Raw genomic sequence first — 25,015 nt, forward strand, 5'->3', positions numbered from 1 at the left:
TTGGCACTAGTAAAATGGTAAAATTGGTTAAATATGAAAAAAATAGCGGAAGTGAAAGATATAGATAAAAATCTAATAAGTTTATGAAAATCTTGGATGCAATGCATAAAGGAAAACATTAAGAACTTTGGCAAATTAAAAATAAATCATTTAAAATAAATTAAAATTAAATATAAATCATTTAAAAATAAATTAAAATTAAAAATAAATCATTTAAAATAAATTAAAATTAAAAATAAATCATTTAAAAATAAATTAAAATTAAAAATAAATCATTTAAAATAAATTAAAATTAAATATAAATCATTTAAAAATAAATTAAAATTAAAAATAAATCATTTAAAAATAGATGTTAATAACCAATTACTTTTCAATCATGCCACCATCTTAGAACTTTGTCGATTATACTAGCACATTTATTCATTTTAATGTTTTCTTCAGATTTCATATGCAATACTGAATAGATGTTAACACCAAAGGATTAATTATGTCAATCTGGACGTCTGAGGAGACTTGTTGTCACTCAGCTTCCAGAGAACACCACAGGTTTCCAATCAGATCGTTTGTTGACTTGTGTGAAAGCTCCACGTGAGCCAATAATAAAAATTCTGATTTCGTTTATCAACGCCTCTCTGGAAAGGGATGGGATTCATTTCCAGAGGATTTCCCTTAATCCCGGCTTCAAACCAGGAGCTTCAAAGATTAAGGGTTTTCCTAAGGATGTTGGTGGTACCTACAATTGCAAAGGTCTGCAGGCCGCCTAAAACATCGGGGATTTGTAGTTTTTTCAATTTTCTCTCTTACTACTACTACTACTACTACTACTACAACAACAACAACAACAACAACAACGACGACGACGACGACGACGACGATGATGATCCAAGGATCAACTCCTGAGGTACATCCACATTAATGTCATATTATTTAGATGTATGGGTATCAAAGGCAACTGGACTTTCCTCTTTTTTTTTTTAATTACATTTTCACCCCAAACAAGGCACATTGCTACTTTGGTGTAGGGGGCTACTATCAGGGGCAACAACTACTGGGGTACTATGTAGGGATTTGGGCAGCAAGATGTCGGTTCACATTACACTTGAACTTCTGCACGTCAGTACAGTTGGGGAAGCAGGGACCTGGAATGGAATTCCAAAGTCTAGCGGTTCTGGGGAAGAAACTACTGGAGTAGAAAAATTTTTTACATCTAGGGATCTCTACTGCGTGGGGGTGGGATTTAGCTATCTGTCAGGTTTGTCGATGGTGTTTACGTCGTGGGGGCACAAGTGCTTGCAGTTCGTCAGAGCTGTGCAAGCCTTTTCTGCTACAGAGCATTCTCCATTAAAATACTTGTAGAACAGGCAGAGGGATGCAACATTTCATTGATGGGACAGAGGCTGAAGTTTAGATGCCAGATCAGGGCCTATCAGATTGGCGACTCTCTTTTGAACCTTGTCTAGGAGCGAGAGACTAGTAGCAGATGCGCCAGCCCAAATATGACAGCAATACTCCATACATGGGCGAATGGTGGACTTATAGAGGTACAGGATACTTTCGGGTGTTAGTAGTTTTCTAGAACAGTAGAGAGAGCCTACCTTCTTTGCAGCGGCCCTAGCAATGCTTTCAATGTAATTGTTCCAACTCATGTTTCCTGTGAACGTTAGGCCAAGGAGTTTGAAAGATGTACTCTCAGATAAAGAGTCGTTGGCCATTGCTATTGGTGGTAGAGAAGGTTTTTTGTAATTATTGAAGGAAACTAGTTTAGTCTTGGCGGCATTGAACGTGACCATCCATTTTTGTCCCCATTCCACTACAGATTGTAGGTTATCCTCTAGTGTTTCTGCCATTTCTTTTTGTCTAAGAAGAATTTGATTATATTAAATGTTCATTCAGTGATACTGTATGATTTAATTTCCATGAAAAGACCTTCATTTCGAACCATGTCAAATGTTTTGAATATATCAAGGGCTTTCGCTCTATTTTTCCGCACCTTGTCCAGTATATGGTACAAGGGTTCAGAGATGAACATTAGATTATCTGCAGAAGAATGGGTTTACCTAAATTCTCACTGATAGTCAGAAAGAAGTTTAATATTTATAAAATGTTGGATTAGCATTTGGTTGATTAATAAATAACTTCTCTAATGTGTGTTTTATTGAAGAGCAGGACAATTTCTCTTTGTTTTTCTTGCAATCCATTTTTTTTCTTTTTGACTAATGTTCAAATGTTCTGTTTGAATGTAAAAAGAAATTTGCCGTAATCGTGAACATTTTCAACTTCCATAAGTCGTCCTCAGGCGAGTGATGATTTAAAAATTGCGTTGATGAATTTATTGAGAAGACAAAATCGTTTAAAATCATTAAAAACATAAAAATATTAACATATTTTATTGTAACCAGATGCATGCGAATTATAAAATAGACAAAAAAATAAGAAGAAATATACACAATCACATTTCAACCAGTGAAAAAAACTCTAAAATTGGATTCGTTATTTATTACAAAAAATTAAAAAGAAATCAATTGCTAATCGACAATAACTTTAAATCCGACGATAGTTTACTTAAAACTAGAAATACAGTGTACGTTTTTAAATGCCCTGTAGGAGAATGTGTATCCAAAAATAATGCGTACATCTGCATGACTCAAACCAGTATCTTTCAATGACTAACATGCCAGCCATCTTCCCTGAATAGCTCCATTTACCAACACCTTACATGACACCTCCAAAATTGAATTTAGAAATGTACTGATTAAAAACACCACAATTTTAGCCCTCTCACACTGTGATATGCACCTCCCAATCATTTAAGTCCGACTAATCCGTATGAAAAAAAAACAACCATCAATCAGGCTCAATATAAAGGCGAAAGCACACTTAAGTGCTTTTAATGATTTTAAATGATTTTAATTGTATTTTCATCAACACAATTTTTAATTCATCATTCGCCTGAGGACGACTTATGGAAGTCGAAAACATTCGCAACCACAGCAAATTTCTTTTTACATTCGAACAGAACGTTCAACATTAGCCCACCAAAAATAAAAATAAAAATGGATTGCAAGAGAAATAAACAGGAATTGTCCTTGCTCTTCAATGAAACATGCATTAGAGAAAACATGCTGCTCAAGTATATGAATAAATAACTGAAGATTTTAATGACGAGGGTGAGGAGAGTTATAGGATGATCAAATTGAGCAGGTCAGTTCTTTTACCAGAATTCTTGAATATTAGTATGACAGAAGCAATTTTCTAGTTATTAAGAAAACAAGATTCAGTAAGGCATTTGTTGTAGAATTTGGAAAAAACAGGGACTAGCTCAGCTGAGCATTTCTTTATTAGTAAAGCAGGAATAAGATCAGGTTCACACACATTGGAAGTGCCTAGGTTTTTATGATACCGCGGACATGAGAAGTGTAACTTTTGTACACAAAGGGAAATTTGGGAGGGGGCGATTTGTCTAAAGTATGAGTTGAAAGCGAATCACCAAACAAGCAGTTCAGCCTTCACAGTTGCCATGTAGGTGACATCATAGTTGTTGGATAATAGGGGAATTGTTGATTGCCTATTATTCACAACACTATTATTTATTTTCCAGAGTTCAGAAAAGTTCCTAATTTCTGCAACTCAATTCATTTTGGTATATTTTCTTTTGTCTATGACTATTTCACTCTTACAATGATTTCTAGCTTCTATGAATTTTTGCCTATTTGTAGCCAACTTATGTCGACCGTATTGGCAAAATGTTTTCTGTTTATTCACAATGGCAGTTGCACAGGTCGAAGTGAAACATTGGGGCTTGCTATTGAATTTGTTTTAATTCACATTCATCCCTAACAAAGCATATTTGAACGTACCTAAGAAAGATTAGCTGTTCAAGGGAAGAAACTATTAAAGCAAAATTATACCCAATGCGACGAAGGCCATCAACTTCCCATATTTCCTCCTATAACACAGAACATGCTAGGTAACATACAAATATCCGTGCATGAGGTCGCCAAGCTAATCAAGAACCTTGATTCCAGTAAAGCAACTGGCCCTGATGGCATCCCAATTATAGTGTTAAAAAAGCTTCACCCAGAACTTGCTCCCATACTTACGAAACTGTTTAAGCACTGCCTTAAGGAGAAGTGCTTTCTGACTCCCTGGAAAACCTCATCAGTTTGCCCTGTATTTAAGAATTCAGGTGATAAGTCATCTCCCTCTCAGTGCAGACCAATAAGTCTCCTGTGTGTTATGAGTAAGTTGCTGGAATCCATATTAAATAGAGAAATAGTCAACCACCTCAGCAGAAACAACCTTCTTAGTGACACACAATATGGTTTCCGTTCTGCAAGATCTACCGCAGATGTGCTAACGGTTATATCTCACAGGATTAGTGAATCTCTTGACAAAGGCTTCCTTTCTAGGGCAATTGCACTTGACATATCAAAGGCCTTCGACAAGGTATGGCATAAGGGTCTACTTCTCAAGATTTCCAGCTACGATATAACTGGAAATGTTTTCTCAATCATTAAATCATTTCTTTCCAATAGGCTCATAAGAGTAGTGGTTGATGGACAAAAAATCAGAGGCCTGCATTATTAATGCTGGAGTCCCTCAAGGGTCAATCCTGGGCCCAACTCTCTTCCTGATCTACATCAACGACCTCCCTAAACACATACTTAAATCATTCGTTGACATCTATGCTGATGACACGACCATCTATGGCAACACATCAAAGGCTGTAAATGACAAAGCTCTCTCTGATTCTCTCTCCTCTGATCTCGAGCGTGTGGTTCAGTGGGAGAAGACGTGGCTGGTTACCTTTAATGCATCTAAAACCAAACTCCTATCCTTACATCATCAACGCTCTGATCCCCATCTGGCATCAATTGGGATGGATGGCTCTCGTCTGGGAGAGGCCCCATGTTTTGACAAGCTTCTGGGTTTAACCTTTACTCCTGATCTGAAATGGAACACGTACATCAAGTCTGTTGCCAAGGTCGCTGGAAAGATGGTGGGATCCTTCTACCGCTCCAGAAGATATCTCACTACTGATGCAATTCTCTATCTATATAAAAGTCAAGTACGTCCAAGGATGGACTGCTGCCATATCTGGGCAGGAGCTGCTAAAAACAGCCTATCCTGCCTTGACAAAGTACAAAATAGACTTTGTGGCTTAGTGGGGGATGCCCTTTTCTCTACCCTGCAACCTCTCTCCCACAGAAGAGACGTTGCGAGCCTATCCTTGTTTTATCGTTATTTCCATGGCAGGTGCTCGTTTGAACTCTAATCTCTGGTCCCCCCTCGCCAATCTTTCACGAAAAACACCCGTCTAGTTGAATCCACTGTGAAAAATTTACCCCACTCTTTATCTGTGCCTAAATCAAAACGTGGATTCTATGAACAAAGCTTCTTTCTTAAAACTGCATGCCTGTGGAACTCTGTTCCATCTGCCTGCTTCCCACCTGACTACAACTTGGATGTGTTCAAGTCCAACGTTAACAAATTCCTAATGAACCGCCCCCTTAAGTAAACACTTCATCAAATCTCCACACTAACGTACTGTACTTGCAATAACCCTTATCTCTGAGTGGCTTCCGGGCCTTGATAAGTGGTGACCACCGTGTAAAAAAAAAAAAAAAAAAAAAAAAAAAAGAAGCTTTTTGGCATTTAGGGACCTCAACAGTGAAGGGGTATAATTTTGTTGCTAAGCGGGCTTGTTGGATATATGTATGTCGAGAGGACACAAGTGCAATAAGTTCATCAGAGCAAATTTCAATAAAATATTTGTAAAACAGGCACAGAGATGCAACATTGCAGTGATGGGACAGGAGGTGGAGCTTAGTTGACAAAGTGGAACTTATTAGATTGAAGACTCTAAATTAACAAATATTTTTCCCATTCTTCATCATTCAATTGTCTGTTGAATTGTAGATTGAAAATTCTTTTTTTGGACTCTATCCAAGAGGGAGAGGCTAGTGATAGATGTGGTAACACTACTCCATGCATAGGTGAATGGTGGCCTTGTAGAGGTACAGGATACTCTCAGGTAGGAGTAGTCTTCTAGCTTGATAGAGGGAACTCGCCTCTATCTATATCAGCCTCCCTGCCCCTGCCGGGGCACCTTTGTGACCTTTTGGCCAAGATCAAAGTGTAGTAGAAGAAGTAACAGGGGCCATCTTCAACCGTAGCAAGTCTGTTGGCCTGCGGTTGGGGGCCTGGACCGGGGTAAACTCGCTTCCAGGTATTTTCAGCTGGACCGATGGACCGGTCCGCATTCTCGGTGTCTGGTTTGGACCGGGACTTCAGCTGGAAAAGAATTGGTCGGAAGTACAGTCTAAGGTCAAATCGTCAGTAAAGACTTGGATTGGAAGGAAATTGTCCTTGAAGGGTCGGGCGGAGGCGTGTGCTACATACGTCTTTCCGCTCATCCTTTACCGTTTGTCTGTACTTCCTCTCCCTGCAGAACGACTAACCCGCTTACAAGGGCGCCTCGATTCACTTTTGTGGAACGAGGGTAAGCATTATGTCTGCAGAGAGGTCTGTGTTCAAAATCCGAGCGAGGGAGGCCTGGGTCAGCCCAGTCTCTTGTGTCATAGAAACGCCGAGAGATTGGCTTTCCTGAGTCGTTCGCTTGAAGGAGACGCTCCTTGGGTCCCTGTGGTTGAGAACTCGTTTCCCAATCTCAAACCCAACCCTTCGGTAGAAGGTCGTCGTAGACCGAAGGGGGAGTCCAAGTTCTTCTCCGAATGCCGAACCGCTCTTAGAGCTTTGCCGGGGACCAATGTCCTCGATCAGCCAAGGAAGAAACTGTATCGGGATTTAGTGGAGGGGACCGCGAAGGATCCACTTTGTAGGCGGATGGGATGGTCGATGGAGGTTGTCCGTTCTCAATGGTGTTGGGCGCCGGGACGGGAGGTTCTGAATAACTCGGAATTCTCCCTGACTTGGCGACTGGTCCGAAATGCGCTGCCCCTCTTCGATGTACTTTTCCGGTATAAAGAACATACCAGTCGCTTCTGTCCGTGCTGTGACGAACGCGAGCCCGAAACAATCGAGCACGCGTTTTTTAGTTGCAGCCGGATACAGCCCCTATTAAAGTACGTCGAGGGGGTGACAGCTCGCATCGATGCCGAGTGTCTGCTCGATCTCGACGTAGGAACTTTTGTGTACAACATGGAGCCGCCGTTCCCCAGGGAGGAAAGTTTGGTTTTCCTGGCGATCCTAGCAGTAGCGCGCATGACCATTTGGATCACGCGTCTCAAGTTGGTCCACGAAGGGACATCTGTTCCTGATCGGGATCTGATCGTTTACTTTAAACATTTGCTTAAAGTAAAGATCAGATGCGAGTGGAAGAGGTTGCCTAGAGTGGAATTTGACAAGAGGTGGGTGCACAGCACTAGTTTGTGCATCCGTCGAGGAGCCAAGTTTCAATACGTGTTCCCTCCTTAGGCATGGCATGGGCGGTGCTGGGTCCTACGGAACCCATCCCGCCTAGGTTAGCATTATAAGTTCAGTAAAGTAACTCTTGACTGGTGGTACAAATGAGATCCTGTTCCTGATTTTATTTTTTGGTATTAGAGAACCTCTGAGTCTGCCCAACCCCCCTGCTCCTCATCTTTATTTTCTGATGCCCCCGGTCATCCCCCCACTCAGAGGTCACCTTCCTACCCCCTCCATCCGTTGCTTTATTTTCTCCCACCTCCATTAAGGCGACTTCCCCAAACCCCATTAGGGATGCTCTGCTTGTTTTCGGTTCCCCGGAAAACAGTGGGGGATCTAGCCACATAGAATAGTACAGGGGGGTCTTACTAACAACACATTAGTAGTTTTTTCTTTTTTTTTTTTTTGAAATGAACACTTTCATTAGTTTTTTCCCACTCCACGAACATTTTATGCCAATTAATTCAAGAACTCTTTCTAATGAAATCGAACTTTATTTTCTCACACATACACACACAAAAAAAAAAAAAAAAAAAAAAAAAAAATGCACACACAACATACAGAAATGAATATACAAATTGTACATAGTTAAATTTTACATTGAACGCTGGGGTTATTAGTTAGATTAGGATCCACAGAGTGATTGAGGTATTTTGGTAAATGTTGCCAGTCAAGAGTAAGACTTCAAAGTCTCATCTGTTACATAGTCGAAAAGACCCTGTACCCTCCTCCTCCCAATTTCTTGTAGGGCCTTGTGCCTAATTTTGTTGAATTGAATTTTTTGTACGTTTTTTATGTTCAATTTTTTCTTTCTCAATAAAATATATAAACAAGATCAAAGTGTAGTATCTGTTCTGGCAGATGCTGCACTTAAGATAATTTGTACCAGTCAATGGAGGGGAAACCCTCTATACTGGGACAATTATTATTTTTGGTAACCAGAGTGCCCCCCTTTTTGCCTACTTTTAGGGGAGCTGGTTTTTACCTCACATTAAAAACGGCCTTGTGCCTAATTTGCTCAGTGGGGGAGCAAATAAATACCATCTGTTCTGGCAGATACTGCAAGCAAAGACTATATGTGGGGGTAACCCCACATATCAGACTTTGGTCAATGTATGGGGCAATCCTTCTTATCAATTATCACTATCTAGCACCCATTTCCCACCCATCGGGAACTGGTCCCCTTTTCCCTCCCCCTCCCTCCTCTCTCCACATTAAAAACGGCCTTGTGTCTAATTTGTTCAGTGGGGAAGCAAATAAATACAACCCGCCTCTATCTATAATTTTCATGAGGGAATATGTGCTTTAATGCCTGCTTTGATACATTCAGTCACCTCTTTTTTATGCAGTTCAGCAAGGAGAGAAAAGATATTAAGCCATGGGGTGTCTCTAATTTGGTTTCTGATGGATTCACAATCAGCCTTTTTAAAGTACCTAGTCATTTTGAACAACGGCTCTTCAGCTTAGGGTAAAAAAATTAAGGGTAATATCTATCAATGTAAGAAGGTGATCAGCGTTTCCGGGTTGGCTATGGACATTTGTCATACAAACCCTCGTAGTATTGCAAGAATAGATCAAGAAGCCAAATTTGCTGATTCCCATGATCTGAGAAGAAACCCAATAAATGTCGCGGTGACATTTATTGGGTTTCAATCAGTATTTTGTTAAATTTTTCATGTTTTAAGCGAAAATCAACACCTGAATACTTGTGTTTCAAACTTAAGAGACACTTTAAAATAAGTTAAAGCACAAAAATCTTATTCGGTAGAAGAATAACTTATCTTGCCTTTTGGAAACATTTATTTATTATATATTTGTTTATTTACCACTTTTTTGGGTTTTATCTAAGGTAATAAATGACTTTCTTTTCTTTTAAAATGAGATTTTAATATCACTATTGACTGACAAAACACATTCAAACATGACTCTTCTTAATATCAGTATTGACTGACAAAACACATTCAAACATGACTCTTCTTAATATCAGTATTGACTGACAAAACACATTCAAACATGACTCTTCTTAATATCAGTATTGACTGACAAAACACATTCAAACATGACTCTTCTTAATATCAGTATTGACTGACAAAACACATTCAAACATGACTCTTCTTAATATCACTATTGACTGACAAAACACATTCAAACATGACTCTTCTTAATATCACTATTGACTGACAAAACACATTCAAACATGACTCTTCTTTAAGCTGGAATGTTCTGAAACTAAAATTTAACAGAAGCGCTAAAAAACATCGAAAGCTGGGGCACGTTGAAGCCCATGTCACTAAAAGTCATGTGACCTGTTAATGTCACAGGATAAAGTTAAACAACCAAGAACTCACAATACTGATTTTTATAAAGGATAGTCATTTCTTAAAGACAAGATTTATGTAGGGAGATTCAGAACCGAAGAAAACTATATAAAAAAAAAAGACCAGAGCCATTCAGTCGATTTGTAAGGATGTCATCACGGACAAATTTATTCTGAGACTCAAGAAGTACACAGAACTAAACTTTAAAAAGAGTACAATGACTTTTCATGTTCTGATACAATGTATTAAATATACTAAACCAGTTTTTACCAAAGTTTTCTTTAATTCTTGCAGAAAATTCAGAAATGGGGCTTATCAAAAGTTCAAACCTGTTTTTTTTTCTTCACTCTAAAAATTTAAAGCAGTGACTTTCTTATTTGCAAACAAGTTTTTGATTGAAATTCCTATGCAATCATTGATACGTTCATAGAAATAAAATTTGAAATCGAAAACCAAAAATAGAAAAAAAATTTGATTTTTTTTAAAGAATTTTGGTTAATTTTTTAAAATCATTGCCAACTTATTATTATTCTTAAAATTTTAGTAAACATGAATTACCTCCCTTTACTCATTGAATATTTTGCTTGAATGATCAAGAAAAATGACACTGGAATAACAGTATAGTTACATTCCAAGATCCAAATATTTACTTTTCATGCAAAACAACTCATCCAACATGCTAAGTCGCCACCACCGAGAGACAAGGCCTGCTAACTGAAAAATGACGTCATGCATAGTAGGCAAAACAAGTGAAATCTGTCAAGCAGTCAGACTGTTGATAATGAGTTACAGTTTCTTTTAGAAATAGTATGCAAAAACTTTATTTTAATATATTGAAAAAAAAAAATAATGGACACGATTTATAATTGAATTTAACTTTATTCAATATTAATAAAAGGAAAACAAGAATTAATTAATTCAAAAAGAAAAGTTGTACGTTGTCTGTGTGTTAAAAGATAATTAAAATTTATTTATGGTGAATAATTTGAAAATAATTTTTACATGTTTATTCGAATAAAAACAAACAGAAAAATTCAAGCAATGGCAATTATATACATATGTGTGTGTGTGTGTGTGTGTGTGTGCGCGCGTGTGTGCGTGTGTGTGTGTGTGTGTGGAATCGAGAAAAATATTGGAATTGTCCCATCACTAATATATATGTGTGTGTGTGTGTGTGTGTGAAAGAGAGAGAGAGAGAGAGAGAGAGAGAGAGAGAGAGAGAGAGAGAGATAAAAATATGAGTTACCAAAGAGAAAGAGAGAGAGACAGAGAGAGAGACAGAGAGAGACAGACAGATAAAAATATGAGTTACCAAAAAGGAAATAATGTGCCCATGTTACTCATTACGTTGCCGAGAATATGTATTCCAAAATTCATAATGATCGGTTCACAAAAAGAATTTAAAAATAAATAAAAAAAAAAAATAAATAAAAAAACATTACATATATGCACCTCTTAAATGTTAACCTGTATGAAAAGAAAAATAATATGTTCACGTTATTCACCATATTTTTAGAATATATATTCCAAAATCTAATTTACTAGCATTTCAGCCCGGCGTTGCCCGGGTGTTTGGATGTGTGTGTTGAGCAAAAAAAAAAAAAAAGTGGTAGTAGAAAGGCAGGCTTGAACCCGTACCGCAAAGGACGAAACCTAAAGTGACTTATGTTAACATTTAGATTAGACAATCTAAAGGAGAGGATAACTTTAAAAAATATCGGCGAAAAAAGTGCCCCCCCCTGTAGAAAAGTGCCTAGTTGAAGGGGAAGATATTAATGTTTTTAGCCAATTTTTCGATATTTGTTGTATGAAAGGTTGAACTTAAAAACGATACTGATCTTGGTAAAATCCGTCGCCTCTGTCGAAAGTTTTAGGCAGACATGCAAACATACATACATACATACATTTATATATTGGTAACTAAAAATTTTCGACCCAAACTGATGAAAAAGCTTGCCCTATCTCTGAATACCCTTTATGTAAAATTTCAAATGTTTAGACCAGAAATTGTCTGAGTAATTTGGTAGAGACTGCAGAGATCAACCTTTTTTTTTAAACTTTGACCCCTATTATGACCCCTTAAAATTTATTGTTTTGGGCTCAAATCAAGTTATTAAGTTAGATTCAAGGAACCTATATCTAAAATTTCAAGTGTTTATACCCAAAATTGTCGGAGGAGTTTGGGTAGAGTTCTCAAAAGTCAAATCGTTGAACTTTGACCCCTTTAACAGCCAAATTTCTGGCCGAAAACCGATCACAAAGATTTTCCCAAATCTCAGTACCCTGTATATCAAATTTCGAGTCTGTAGACTTAAAATTGACAAAGTTATTGCGTAGGGAAATGTACACACACACACACACACAGATACACAGACACGTTCACTTTTATAGATATATAGATAAAACTCACTATGTCTGTCTGTCTATCTGTCTCCATATTTTCAAACTCTATTTCTTCCAAAACTAAAAGTTGCAGGCCTCAAATGATTGGATTTTTTACGAACCGGTTTTTATAGGCCCTTAGCTGGTTAAAATAGCTTTTAAGGGGACAAAAATGGGTCAAAATTGAAAAAAATCGTTATACATTTTGTACATTAATGTTTATATTTCAATCAGTTAATATGCGTGTCACGTTGGTACAGTGGTAACATCACCAGCTTTGAATGCTACAATTTTGCTTTCAGTTTCGATTTTAGCTGATGGCACCCAAATACTTTTTTTTTTAACTTTTGAAATACCGACGCGATAATAATATACACGAAATCTGGACAAATTAAAATATCATATTTAAGCGTATTTTATGATTGGGCAAAGCCAGGCGCTCCCCTGCTAGTTTATAATGATCTGTTCATTAGTTTAGGAGATTATTCTGTATACACACATGCAAACATATTTATGTAGTTATCTTTATATATATGTAGAGATATTCATATTATCTTTACACTGATAAAAGCATGAGTCATGTAAAAAAAAAAAAAATTGTATCGTTTGAAAAATTTGTGTTTAAGTCCCAGAATGGAAATATTTTATCAGTTTTAAAATCTGATTGTAAAAAATGCTAAAACTGAAAGAAATCTTATAAAATATTAAAGCAAAAATAAAACGAGAAAAAAGCGTTTCTTTTAAATAAAAGCTGTAGTAGTTTTATAATTACAATCTTTACGGAGTGATTGATACTTTTCTGGTAAGAATACCTTTTGTGTGAGAGGCATTTGTACCCAAACTTTTTCCCGCTCTTTTTTTTTTTTTTAAATTTCAACCAGTGTTTAAACATCACGTTACAAGAAGTCATATTCCTGCCTTGCCCTGAGCTATGACTTGGGCTAGGTGAAATGAATGACTCAGACAACTTAGTTTTATAATAAATTCATATCTACTAATTGATGGAACGATTCCAATATTTTTCCCGATTCCGATACAATTACCAATTTTGTTCTAAATTTCCGATTCCAATACAATTACCGATTCCGATTCTTTATAAATCTCTAAATATTTAACTGTAGAGTTGTTATTTATTTCCGATTACCGTAAAAACACAGGTTGAATGTGCATATGTTTTCTCTAAAATACACTTCTGGGGGATGATCTATAGATTTTAGTTTTTCTGGTAGCTTTAAAATCAATAAATATTTATTATTTTAAAATCAATAAATATTTATTATTTTAAAATCAATAAATATTTATTATTTTAAAATCAATAAATATTTATTATTTTATCAGTGTGGAAAATTTTGTTTTTAACAAAAGCAAATAAAAACACCAATTAAAAGACTCGTTTTTGGCATTAGAAAATAGGCACAATTTTTTTTTATTCCAATACCGATTCCGATACCCTGAAAAATTCCAATTTTTCTGATTCCAATTAATCGTTCCAACACTAATATCTACTGACTCAGCATATTTTTGTACTTTGTCTGCATAACTCTTTCTTAGCCGTGTTTGTTGTGTCAATTAAATTATATGAATAAAATGAATTTTAATTTAAAATGAAGTTTTTTTTTATAACTAATGATGCGACAATTCCAAATTTTTTTCCTGATTTTGATACTGTTCTAAATTACCGATTCTGATGATTTTTAAATCTCTATGAATAAAATTGGTTTAAATTGTAGAAAACTGTCTTTGCTCTATCGTTATTTTCATGGCAAGTACTCGACTGAACTCCAATCTATGGTTCTCCCCTTGCCAAACTTTCCCCCCCAAAAACACTTGACTAACTACAACCACTATATACAATTTCCTCCACTCTCTATCTGTGTCTAAATCTAAACGTAGATTCCATGAACAAAGCTTCTTTCCTAGAACTGCCCTTCCATAGAACACTGTTCTGCTGGGTTGCTTTCTGGTTGAATACAACGTAGTAGCCTTCAAATCCAATGTAAACAAATTCTTGTTGAGCTGTCCTCATAAATAATCAAATACTACCCAATTTACACCATTAACCATTACTAAACTACCACCTTACATTCATTAATCCGTATCCTCGAGTGGGCCTTGGACCTCGATAAGTGGTGACTTCCAAGTAGAAAAAAAAAAAAGAAGTTTGTTCTTTTAAGCAAACTATAGTAACTCGTTTTCTTGATACCACACAAAGATAGAACGATGTATATTTATGCAGTAATTCTTTCCTTCATACAACCTCTCTACTCTCCACATGATGAAAAACAGGTTCTTCTTCATTATTATAGCGAAATTTGAAAATTAAAATACTGGATTTCAAGTGAAATCAATAGTATTTACTGAATTGCCATGTCACAGTAATGAACATAGCCAAAAATTATAAAAAATGATAAGGTAGAAAATTAATTATTAATGAAAATAGTTTTCGAAGATAATTAGTGAAAACTGAGTTTTGTGAAAAAAAGAAATCAAAGAGTTTGAATCGTAACAAAAGGGAAGTAAATCTTTTTTGAAAACTGAAAATCTTTGACTAATTTAGTAAAACTTTTTGCTAATTGTCTTTGAAAACTGTTTTTGTAATTAATTAATTTTCCAGTTTGCGCGAGCCTTTTCTAGTCTCACACAAAAACACGCGTTCACATTGCGAGTTATATTACACAAACATACGCGCCCACGTCCACACACGTACATACACTCACATTCACGTGTATACACACACACGCTAACATACACAAAAAGCTATCAGACCGTACGTACACTTTATACGCTTTCTATCTCCATAACCTGGATTGACTTTCTCACTCTATCTCCCCTTCGGCTTTGGTCCATCAAAACAGACATGTGTGCAACGCTCTACTGAGCTTAACCCTCTCTTTCTACAGGCCGGCTTGCCACTTCGCGTTTCTCTATTGCATTCCCCTTTCCTTCCACGCGTGTAGTCGTCAACGGCCGAATGAACACGTGTACACCCAAGACTTTCATTTCTCAACAGAAAATAAACGACATGTTTATTTTATTCCAGCATTTGAGTTCTTTGTTCCTCTACTTCATTTCCTTTTCTTGCCACGCGCAACAAGTTTTTCATAGTTTTTGGATATGTTCATTACTGCGACGTGGCAATTCTATAGATACCATTAGTTTCACTTAAAATTCAATATTTCAATTTTCGAATTTCACCACAGTAAAGATGAAGAACCAAAACATTAGCTGAAAAAAAAAAAAAAAAAAAAAAACAATCAGTTCAAATTATGTTGGCCTCACAAGCCATTATTAATAAAAAGTTGAATGAATGCAAGTTAATTTTGTTTAAAGGCTTTCTCATAAAATTTATAGACAAAGCTGTTGCTCATATTTTTGCAAATAAAACAAAAACAAGTAGAAAACAATAATTTCAAGTAATTATTTATTAAAACAACTTTTAAAATCATTGTGTCAAGATTCTACATCAGTAACATTTTGTCGACGCTGTTATATGGAAATGAAAATAGCGTCTGAAAATGAGCCAGGAGATTAAGTTAGATGCATTTGATTCAAAATGCCTTAGAAAGATCCTAGAGATCAAATGGAGCGATCAAATTGACAACCAAAAAGTCAGAGATTGCACTAATCGTCAGGTAGTATCACCAATAATCTGCAAATGATGTCTAGGCTGGCTTGTACATACCCTAAGATTGTCTCCAGAGAAAATTGCCAACCAAGTGCTTCAGTGAACCCATGATGGGGAAAAGAAGAAGAAGAGGAAGATAAAAAAAAAATAAAATGGGAGCAAACAATTGAGAGAGATTTGGAAGCAACTAGCAGAAACTGAAGGAACGCTGTCGATCTGGTTACAAACCGAACGTAAAGAATTTCTTTGACTGTCTCATATGTCTCAGACTAATGAACTTTTGCATCATAAGTCTAAGTAAATAATGCATCTCATTTCCTCTGCTATGCTCCAATTCTATGTATAATAATCAATGCATATTAATATGTATTTGTGAATGAAATTTGTCTGTATAATAAATATTAAAAGAAAGGATAAATTCTCAATTTTTCAAATTTGAAAATATTACTGAAATTTATTTTGATTTTTGCTTAGGAAATGAGATAGTTTTAATTATAATAAAACATTGGAATTCTGAAGTTATTTTTTCGACCAAGTGCATCTGCAGCATCCCTTTTATGTTAGCAGCTGAAAGGAACATGTTTATAATGATACTACATCTGATATCAATTAAAGGCAATGCTTTGTTAAATGCAAACAAAATTTTCTAAATTGATTTCATAATTACATTTTTTCCATTAAAATTCCAAAATAATTTTGTTTATATATTATTTTAATTTCTTTGAATACTGTGTGTGCGTGTATATATATATATATATATATATATATATATATATATATATATATATATATATATATGCTGTTTTGATTCGACAAAATACATCTCATCAAAATTCCTACTCTTATAGAAAACTAGAATGTCGCTCAGCATTGCTCAGTCGTGGAATACACTAAAATATGATATTTTAATTCATGCAGATTTCGTATTATCATTATAGAGCCGATTCTCTATTGATTATTATATTGTACCCAATATATATGGTAGTGATTTCAAAAGTTAAAAACTTCTTTGCAACCTTTTTACCACAGAACACTTTGTGAGCTTGTCTCTGCTCTATCGTTATTTTCATGGCAAGTGTTCGACTGAGCTCCAATCTTTGGTTCCTCCTTTCCAGACTTTCACAAAAAAATACTCGTCTAGCCAAAATCACTATAAAAAATTTCCCCCACTCTATCGGTGCCTAAACCTAAACGTAGATTCCATGAACGAAGCTTCTGTTCTAGAACTGCTCGCCTATGGAACTCTGTTCTGCTGGTCTGCTTTACAGCTGACTACAATATTGTGGTCTTCAAGTCCAACGTAAACAAGTTCTTGTTGAACCGTCCTCTTAAATCAAATTATACTAAATTTCCACCACAAATGATTACTACTCTATTGCCCCAAGGACTACCGTACACACATTCTTATCCTCGAGTGGCCTCTGGCCTGTAAAAGTCGATAAGTGGTGACCCTTTGTAAAAAAAACAAAAAAAACTAGCCCTTTTCTCATGGAAGAATTGTTGTTAGTTTTTCTCTGATCAATCATTTTAGTTGTAGAAGATCCTCAACTAAGTTCCAATTCCTCCTCTCTAAAACATTCACAGCAAGAACTCATCTAGCTATAACCACTGAAAAGAACTTTCCTCTCTACCTAAAACCAAATAGAACTCCCATGAACAAAGTTTGCTTCTTAGAACTTCTCGTTTATGGAACACACTACCATGTGGCTGCTACCCAGCTAACTACAACATGGTTGTTTCAAGTCCAATCTTAACAAATACTTATTGAACTGTTTCCTTCAATAATCGCATGCTGCATGAATTAGAATAAATAGATAAAAGATACTGCCATGTTTGCTGCAAAGAAGGTGGGTTTCCTTTACCGAGCTAGACAATTTCTCACATCTACCAGTATCCTTGATCTCTATAAAGCCATCATTCACCTATGCATGGAGTATTGTTGTCACATTCTGAACTTGTGCAGTAAACACTGGTCTTTCTCTCTCTCACGCATGCTCACTTGGACAGGGTGCAAAACAGTGAATCTCTAATCTAATAGATCCTACACTGTCTATCAAGCTTCAACCCCTGTCCCATCGCTACACTGTTGCATCCCTGTGTGTGCTCCAACAAATTTACTAAACTTATACTCCCTCAACATAAATACCCCAATCAACCTGACCAGCAGCAAAATCCCGCCCCGTCATTGTAGTGGTTCCCAGATCTCAGAAAAACATTCTACTATAATAGCTTCTTTTCTCAAACTGATTGCCTTTGGAATTCTCCCCTGCTTTTTTTATTTCTCCAAATGTATCAACATGTAATAATTTAAATGTAATGTGAACAAACATCTTGCTACGTAACTCCCACAGGATGCCCTCTATACATTTAGCCCTTAATCACAGTGGGCCCTTACATCTCAGTCACATTATACCTTATTTGGGGTGAGTAAAAAAAAAAAAATAAAATAAATAAAAAATTCTACCCATCCCATCGATTGTTCATCAAATGATGATCTTATTAACTTTTATGCTTGAGTGGTCTCCAAGGCTTGAAAAGTGGTTACCCATTAGTATTTAAAAAACATATAGTGTCATGCTAAGCTTGTGCTTTTCAGCTGCCAATATATATCTGAAGTGTTTAAAACATATATGGTCATACTGTTTTTTTTTAATTTTTAAATTTTGAATCAGTTTAATGGAAACTTATTGTAAAGCTTTATAAGGGGCAAGCGGATGATACACCAATATGTTTTGGACGGCTAGAAAAAAAGCTGGTCTGAAACTATGGGTAAAATTGTTACTGATTTAATAGAATTAAAAAAAAAACAACAAAAAAGCCCTAATATTCTCGTCTTAAATGTCATTCTCACAACCTCTCGGCCGATGTAACCTCCAACCTTCTTCAGGAGCATCTTGTTAAACTTGAGAATCTTTAAAAAGTGAAGAAAATAAAAAATGAACCTTACATTTACTTTTGGCAGCCTCTTAATTCTTCTTTCCTTTAGTTTGTAATTTTTAGTTTATATTTTTTATTTAAATTTGTAGCTTATATTTTTAATTTATATTTTTAATCTATATTTTTTATTTATATTTTCAGTTTATATTTTTAATCTTTATTTTTAATTTATATTTTTAATCTATATTTTTAGTTTATATTTTTATTCTGTATTTTTAGTCTATATAAATTATATATATATATATATATTTTTTTTTAATATATATATGTATATATATAAAAATATATATATTTAAAATCTATATTTTTAGTTTATATATTTAGTTTCTTTTGAATCTATATTTTGAATCTATATTTTTAGTTTATATTTTTAGTTTATATTTTTAGTGTATATTGTTAATCTACATTTTTAATATATATTTTTAATCTATATTTTTAATCTATATTTTTAGTTTATATTTTTAGTCTATATTTTTAATCTACATTTTTAATCGATGTTTTTAGTTCATATTTTTAGTTTATATTTTAAGTTTATATTTTTAATCTATATTTTTAATCTATATTTTGTTAGTTTATATTTTTAGTCAACATTTTAGACTATATTTTTAGTCTATATTTTTAGTCTATATTTTTGGTATACGTTTTTAGTCTTTATTTTTAATCTTCATTTTTAATCTATATTTTTAGTCTGTATTTTTAGTCTATATTTTTAGTTTATATTTTTAGTCTATATTTTTAATCTATATTTTTAGTCTATATTTTTGGTCTACATTTTTAGTCTATATTTTAAATCTTTATTTTTAGTCTATATTTTTAGTCTATATTTTTAATATATATTTCTAATCTATATTTTTAGTCTATATTTTTTATCTATATTTTTAATCTTTAGTTTATGTTTTTAATCTATATTTTTAGTTTAAATTTTTATCTATATTTCTTTATTAATATTTGTAGCTTATAATTTTAATTTATATTTTTAGCTTATACTTTTAATTTATATTTTTAATCTATATTTTTTATTTATATTTTAAGTTTATATTTTTAATCTTTATTTTTAGTTTATTTTTTTAATCTATATTTTTAGTTAAATATTTAATCTAAATTTTTAGTTTATATTTTTCGTCTTTATTTTCAGTCTATATTTTTAGTCTATATTTTTAGTTTATATTTTTAATCTATATTTTTAATCTATATTTTTAGTTTATGTTTTTAGTTTCTTTTTAATCTATATTTTTCATCTTCATTTTTTGTCTATATTTTGAATCTACATTTTTAATCTATATTTTTAGTCTATTTTTAGTATATATTTTATTTTATACATTAAGTTTATACTTTTAGTTTATATTTTTAGTCTATATTTTTAATCGATATTTTTAATCGATATTTTCAATCTATATTTTTAGTCTATATTTTTAGTTTATATTTTAATCGATATTTTTAATCTATATTTTTAGTCTATATTTTTAGTCTATATTTTTAGTGTATATTTTTTATCTATAGTTTTAATATATATTTTTAGTCTATATTTTTAATCTATATTTTTAGTTTATATTTTTAGTCGATATTTTTAGTCTGTATTTTATATCTATTTTTTAGTCTATATTTTAAATCTATATGTTTTATCTATATTTTTAATCCATATTTTTAATCTACATTTTTATTATATTTTTTTAGTCTATATTTTTAATCTACATTTTTAGTATACATTTTTAGTCTATGTTTTAATATATATTTTAGCCTATGTTTTAGTCTATATTTTAATCTATATTTTTAATTTATATTTTTTATCTATATTTTTAGTCTATTTTTTATCTATATTTTTAGTCTCTATTTTTCGACTATATTTTTAGTCAATATTTTCAATCAACATTTTTAATATATATTTTAGTCTATATTTTTAGTCTATATTTTTAATCAATATTTTTAGTCTATATTTTTAATCAATATCTTTAGTCTATATTTTTAATCTATTTTTTTAGTCTATATTTTTAATCTATTTTTTTAGTTTATATTTTTAATCAATATTTTTAGTCTATATTTTTAATCTATTTTTTTAGTCTATATTTTTAGTCTATATTTTTAGTCTATATTTTTAGTCAATATTTTTAGTCTATATTTTAGTCTATATTTTTAGTCTATATTTTTAATCGATATTTTTAGTTTATATTTTTAGTCTATATTTTTAATCTATATTTTTAGTTTATATTTTTAGTCTATATTTTTAATCTATATTTTTAGTTTATATTTTTAGTCTATATTTTTAATCTATATTTTTAGTTTATATTTTTAGTCTATATTTTTAATCGATATTTTTAATCTATATTTTTATTTTTTATTTTTAATCTATATTTTTTGTCTATATAATTGGTCTACATTTTTAATCTATACTATTAATCTATATTTTTAGTCTATATTTTTAGTCTATATTTTTAATCTATATTTTTAGTTTATATTTTTAGTTTATATTTTTAGTCTATATTTTTAATCTATATTTTTAGTTTATATTTTTAGTCTATATTTTTAATCTATATTTTTAGTTTATATTTTTAGTCTATATTTTTAATCTATATTTTTAGTTTATATTTTTAGTCTATATTTTTAATCTACATTTTTAATATATATTTTAGTCTATATTTTTAATATATATTTTTAGTCTATTTTTTTAGTCTATATTTTAATCTATATTTTTAGTCTATTTTTCATCTATATTTTTAGTCTCTATTTTGTCGTCTATATTTTTAGTCTATATTTTTAATATATATTTTTAGTCTATGTTTTTAGTCTATATTTTAATCTATATTTTTAATCGATATTTGTAATTTATTTTTTTAGTTTATATTTTTAATCTATATTTTTAGTCTATATTTTTAGTCTATATTTTTAGTCTGTATTTTTAATCGATATTTTTAATCTATTTTTTTAGTTTATATTTTTAATCTATATTTTTTATCTATATCTTTAATCTATATTTTTAATTTATATTTTTAGTCTACATACATCTAGTCTTTAAACACACGGCCATGAATGATGCTTCTGACGAAAGGGTAAGAATTGCTGTTCTCTGGTTCAGAATCTATTCACATAACATATTATCACTGGCCAGTTTTGAACTTTGAGCAGTATTTCTTTATCTCCTTACATCAAGTGACTTCATGTTTTCTATAAAAAATGACAATCATTTTTGTCTTGTTGAGGTTGAGAGTTCAACCCTCACTACTAGCGATGCTTAGTAAGGATAAAATAAAAATTTCTTGCAAGGCTTTTCCCTGATCATGGCTGAGTGAATGAGAATAATCTAGCCCCTGTGAATTAAATAAAGGGTTCAGTTCGAAATTCTGTATGAATTTCCAAGATGCATTTGAAGACGGTTGGAGGTTACATCAGCTGAAACGTTGTGATGTGAGAATAAGATCTAAGATGAGAACAGTAGTCCAAACAATATTATCAATCCTCATCTCAAAAAAATTCTGAAACCCAAGAGAAAAAAACGATCTTGCTACGAAGACTCTTCCTCCGCAATTATATTTTCTTTCTTGTGCAACCAATGAAGGAAACATATTGCGGAGAAAAGGATAAGTTCTATGATCCCAAATATGAATATTAAGAACATTAAATTAAGGTGTCCATAATTCTGAAAGATCATTGCAGCAACGTAAGGGATGACTACTTCACCGATTCCACTAGCCAGAAGGGATACATATAAAATAATTGCATCTAGGTGCAGGAAGGAACCGGCCCATGTAATCACAGACGGTAGAAATGAAGACTGGAATATTCCGAAACCTGCGGTGCCGACCCAAAGATAAGCAGCATTGCTTTGCGGACAGATCAGGAGACTGGTGAAGATAATGAGACCCGCAAAGTTGACGCAGAGAAGAGCGCCCATGTGGACATATTTAGACAAAAGCATGTTTGCTAACCGACCAATCAAAAGGCATCCCCAAAACATGGACGTCATGTATGCCATGGTCCCTTTGTCTAGAAAAAGTGGTGCAGATGAGCCGTAAAGCGTTAGCAGATCACTGAATGCGATGATGCTGCCAAAGACCGGGATATGGAAGAAAAAGAGGAGGATGATTGTCGGACAGTTTTCTTTCCATTTTTCCGATGACCATGTCTGTGTTTCTGACATTCTGTCGTATTCTTCTTCTATCTTATGGCTACATTTTTCGTGGAATGAATAATAAGCAAACGCGCACATGGCCGGAAGGAGGATGATAGCCGTGAACACATAAGGATATGCAATCTGTGAGGGAGTGACGTAACATGTTTCGGTTGTGCAGTTTGAAAGTGAAGTGATGTTTGCGCCAGGTTTGATGGATACCCTGCTTTGGAATGGTTTCACACCAAATGGGATGAGAAATGCAGACAATGCTTCTGCAATCGGGATGCACATTATTTGCCAGCTGCGTTCCCCAGGAAAGAGACGAAAGCAGAGTGTGTAGATGACTGGAAAAGAAAGAGAATGGAAAGTAATAACGTGATGATATTATTGGATCAGAAAAGTGTTGATATGAATCGTTGATTTTCTGAAAAAACAAAAATTATAATTTAATTAGTGAAAAGTAAAAATAAGAGAGAAAAGAAAAAAAAAAATTGTTGACTTTGTTATTGGTGCAGTAGACAACAATGATTGACACTTTTCCCAGAATTTGGAAAAATCTGGAATAAATTCCATTTCAGTATGTGTGTGTGTGTGTGAGAGAGAGAGAGAGAGAGAGAGAGAGAGAGAGAGAGAGACAGACAGACAGACAGACAGACAGACAGACAGACAGAGACAGAGAGATTATGTAATAATCTGATACGGTGAGAGAGAAGAGTCTTTTCTATTATTTATAGAAGTAATAATATAGTTCAGTTCCACAGAAACAGATACCAAATCTCCATCATAAATAGAAGTAATAATATAGTTTTAGCTTCAGACAGACAAGCAGATACCAAATCATTCATTATTTATAAAAGCAATATATTATGTTGGTGCAAAAATAATGTCGTTCCCTGCTTGAAGTTGAACATTAAAAAAACGACATTATTTTTTGCACCAACTTAATATACAGTTTTAGCTTCAGACAGACAAGCAGATACCAAATTTCCATGATTTATAGATGTAATAGTATAGTTTTACTTCAGACAGACAGACCAACTTTCCATTATTTATAAAAAGTAATAATCTAGTTTGGTTTCAGACAAACAGATACCAAATCTCCACTAATAGTATAGTTCAACTTCAGAAGGATAGATACTAACTCTCAATAGTATAGTTTTGGCTTCAGACAGACAAATAACAAATCTCTATTATTTATTGAAGTAATATTATAGTTTGGTTTCAGACAAACAGATACCAAATCTCCATTATTTAACAAAGTAATAGTATAGTTTTTATTTCAAACAAATAATCGGAAATGAGCAAAATGCAAACGATCGTTGTACTTACATGCGTTCAATAACCCCTTTGTGCTTCCTTGGAAAAGGAACAAACCTGTCATCCAGCCGAGCGTTCGAGAGTAAGGAATGAGGACATTGATAATGGCGCCGATGCATAAAGTCAACGTGATGTACAAATGCAAACAATTTTTTTTTATTATCATCGTACTGAGTATGATACTCATGAGAAACCCAAAACCCTGGGACGGAAAAATACGGTTCATCTCAGACAGGGTGGCATTCACACGTCCTGCGAGGTCCAGCAGACTTGGTCCAAGAATACCATTGTCTAAACCCTGAAAAAAAAAAGAAAGAAAAACAATAAAGAATTTTAAAAAGAATAAAAATGAAATATTTTGTAACAACCACATGTTTGAGATTTATTTTCTTTTGTAATTATATATTATATCCTGTGCAGCTTGCGGCATATATTGCAAAGCTCAGATTTGCACAGTTATATAGGCGTTTGGAACATATAGCATCAAGGGCAGATATACTTACGGCTGAAGATTTTGAAAAATGTTTGCTTTATAATATTATTGCTGATTGGTTGTTGCAGTCAACTTCCTTTCTGGCTTGTCCAATCAAAGACCATCACTCAGGTGAATTGACCACGTGACTGAGTTTAGAAAAGGTTAAACACACGGCAATTCTTCCTCTTCCCTCTTCAACTGAAGACATCTCCACGTGGCATGGACCAATCCCCAACTACTCTCTTGGGATGCAACACAACCCACCTGGGTCTTCAGGTCCGGGGTTTGACTAAAATGTGAATACAAGCAAACCAACATGGCTACCGACACACACAAACTTCAATGCGGTACACACATGAATTCTTTCATCTTTTGTCTACGTCCATACATGGATGCACGCTCCTACTACTAACTTTAACACGCATCTA

General features: G+C 33.4%; 1 protein-coding gene across 1 annotated transcript; it reads right to left on the bottom strand.

Moving 5' to 3' along the window:
- Positions 1–21,465: 21,465 nt before the first annotated feature.
- LOC145294253 (solute carrier family 60 member 1-like) lies at positions 21,466–24,486 on the bottom strand. Its single transcript, XM_080141352.1, has 2 exons — positions 24,125–24,486; positions 21,466–23,139 (listed from the first exon to the last, which is right to left on the bottom strand). The coding sequence occupies exons 1-2, from the start codon at positions 24,483–24,485 to the stop codon at positions 22,187–22,189; spliced, it is 1,314 nt and encodes a 437-aa protein (XP_079997478.1). The 5' UTR covers position 24,486; the 3' UTR covers positions 21,466–22,186.
- Positions 24,487–25,015: the final 529 nt, after the last annotated feature.

Source organism: Euprymna scolopes, chromosome 15 (assembly GCF_053919585.1).
Source record: "Euprymna scolopes isolate OS-2025 chromosome 15, ASM5391958v1, whole genome shotgun sequence".
In the NCBI taxonomy this organism is placed as follows: Eukaryota; Metazoa; Mollusca; class Cephalopoda; order Sepiida; family Sepiolidae; genus Euprymna; species Euprymna scolopes.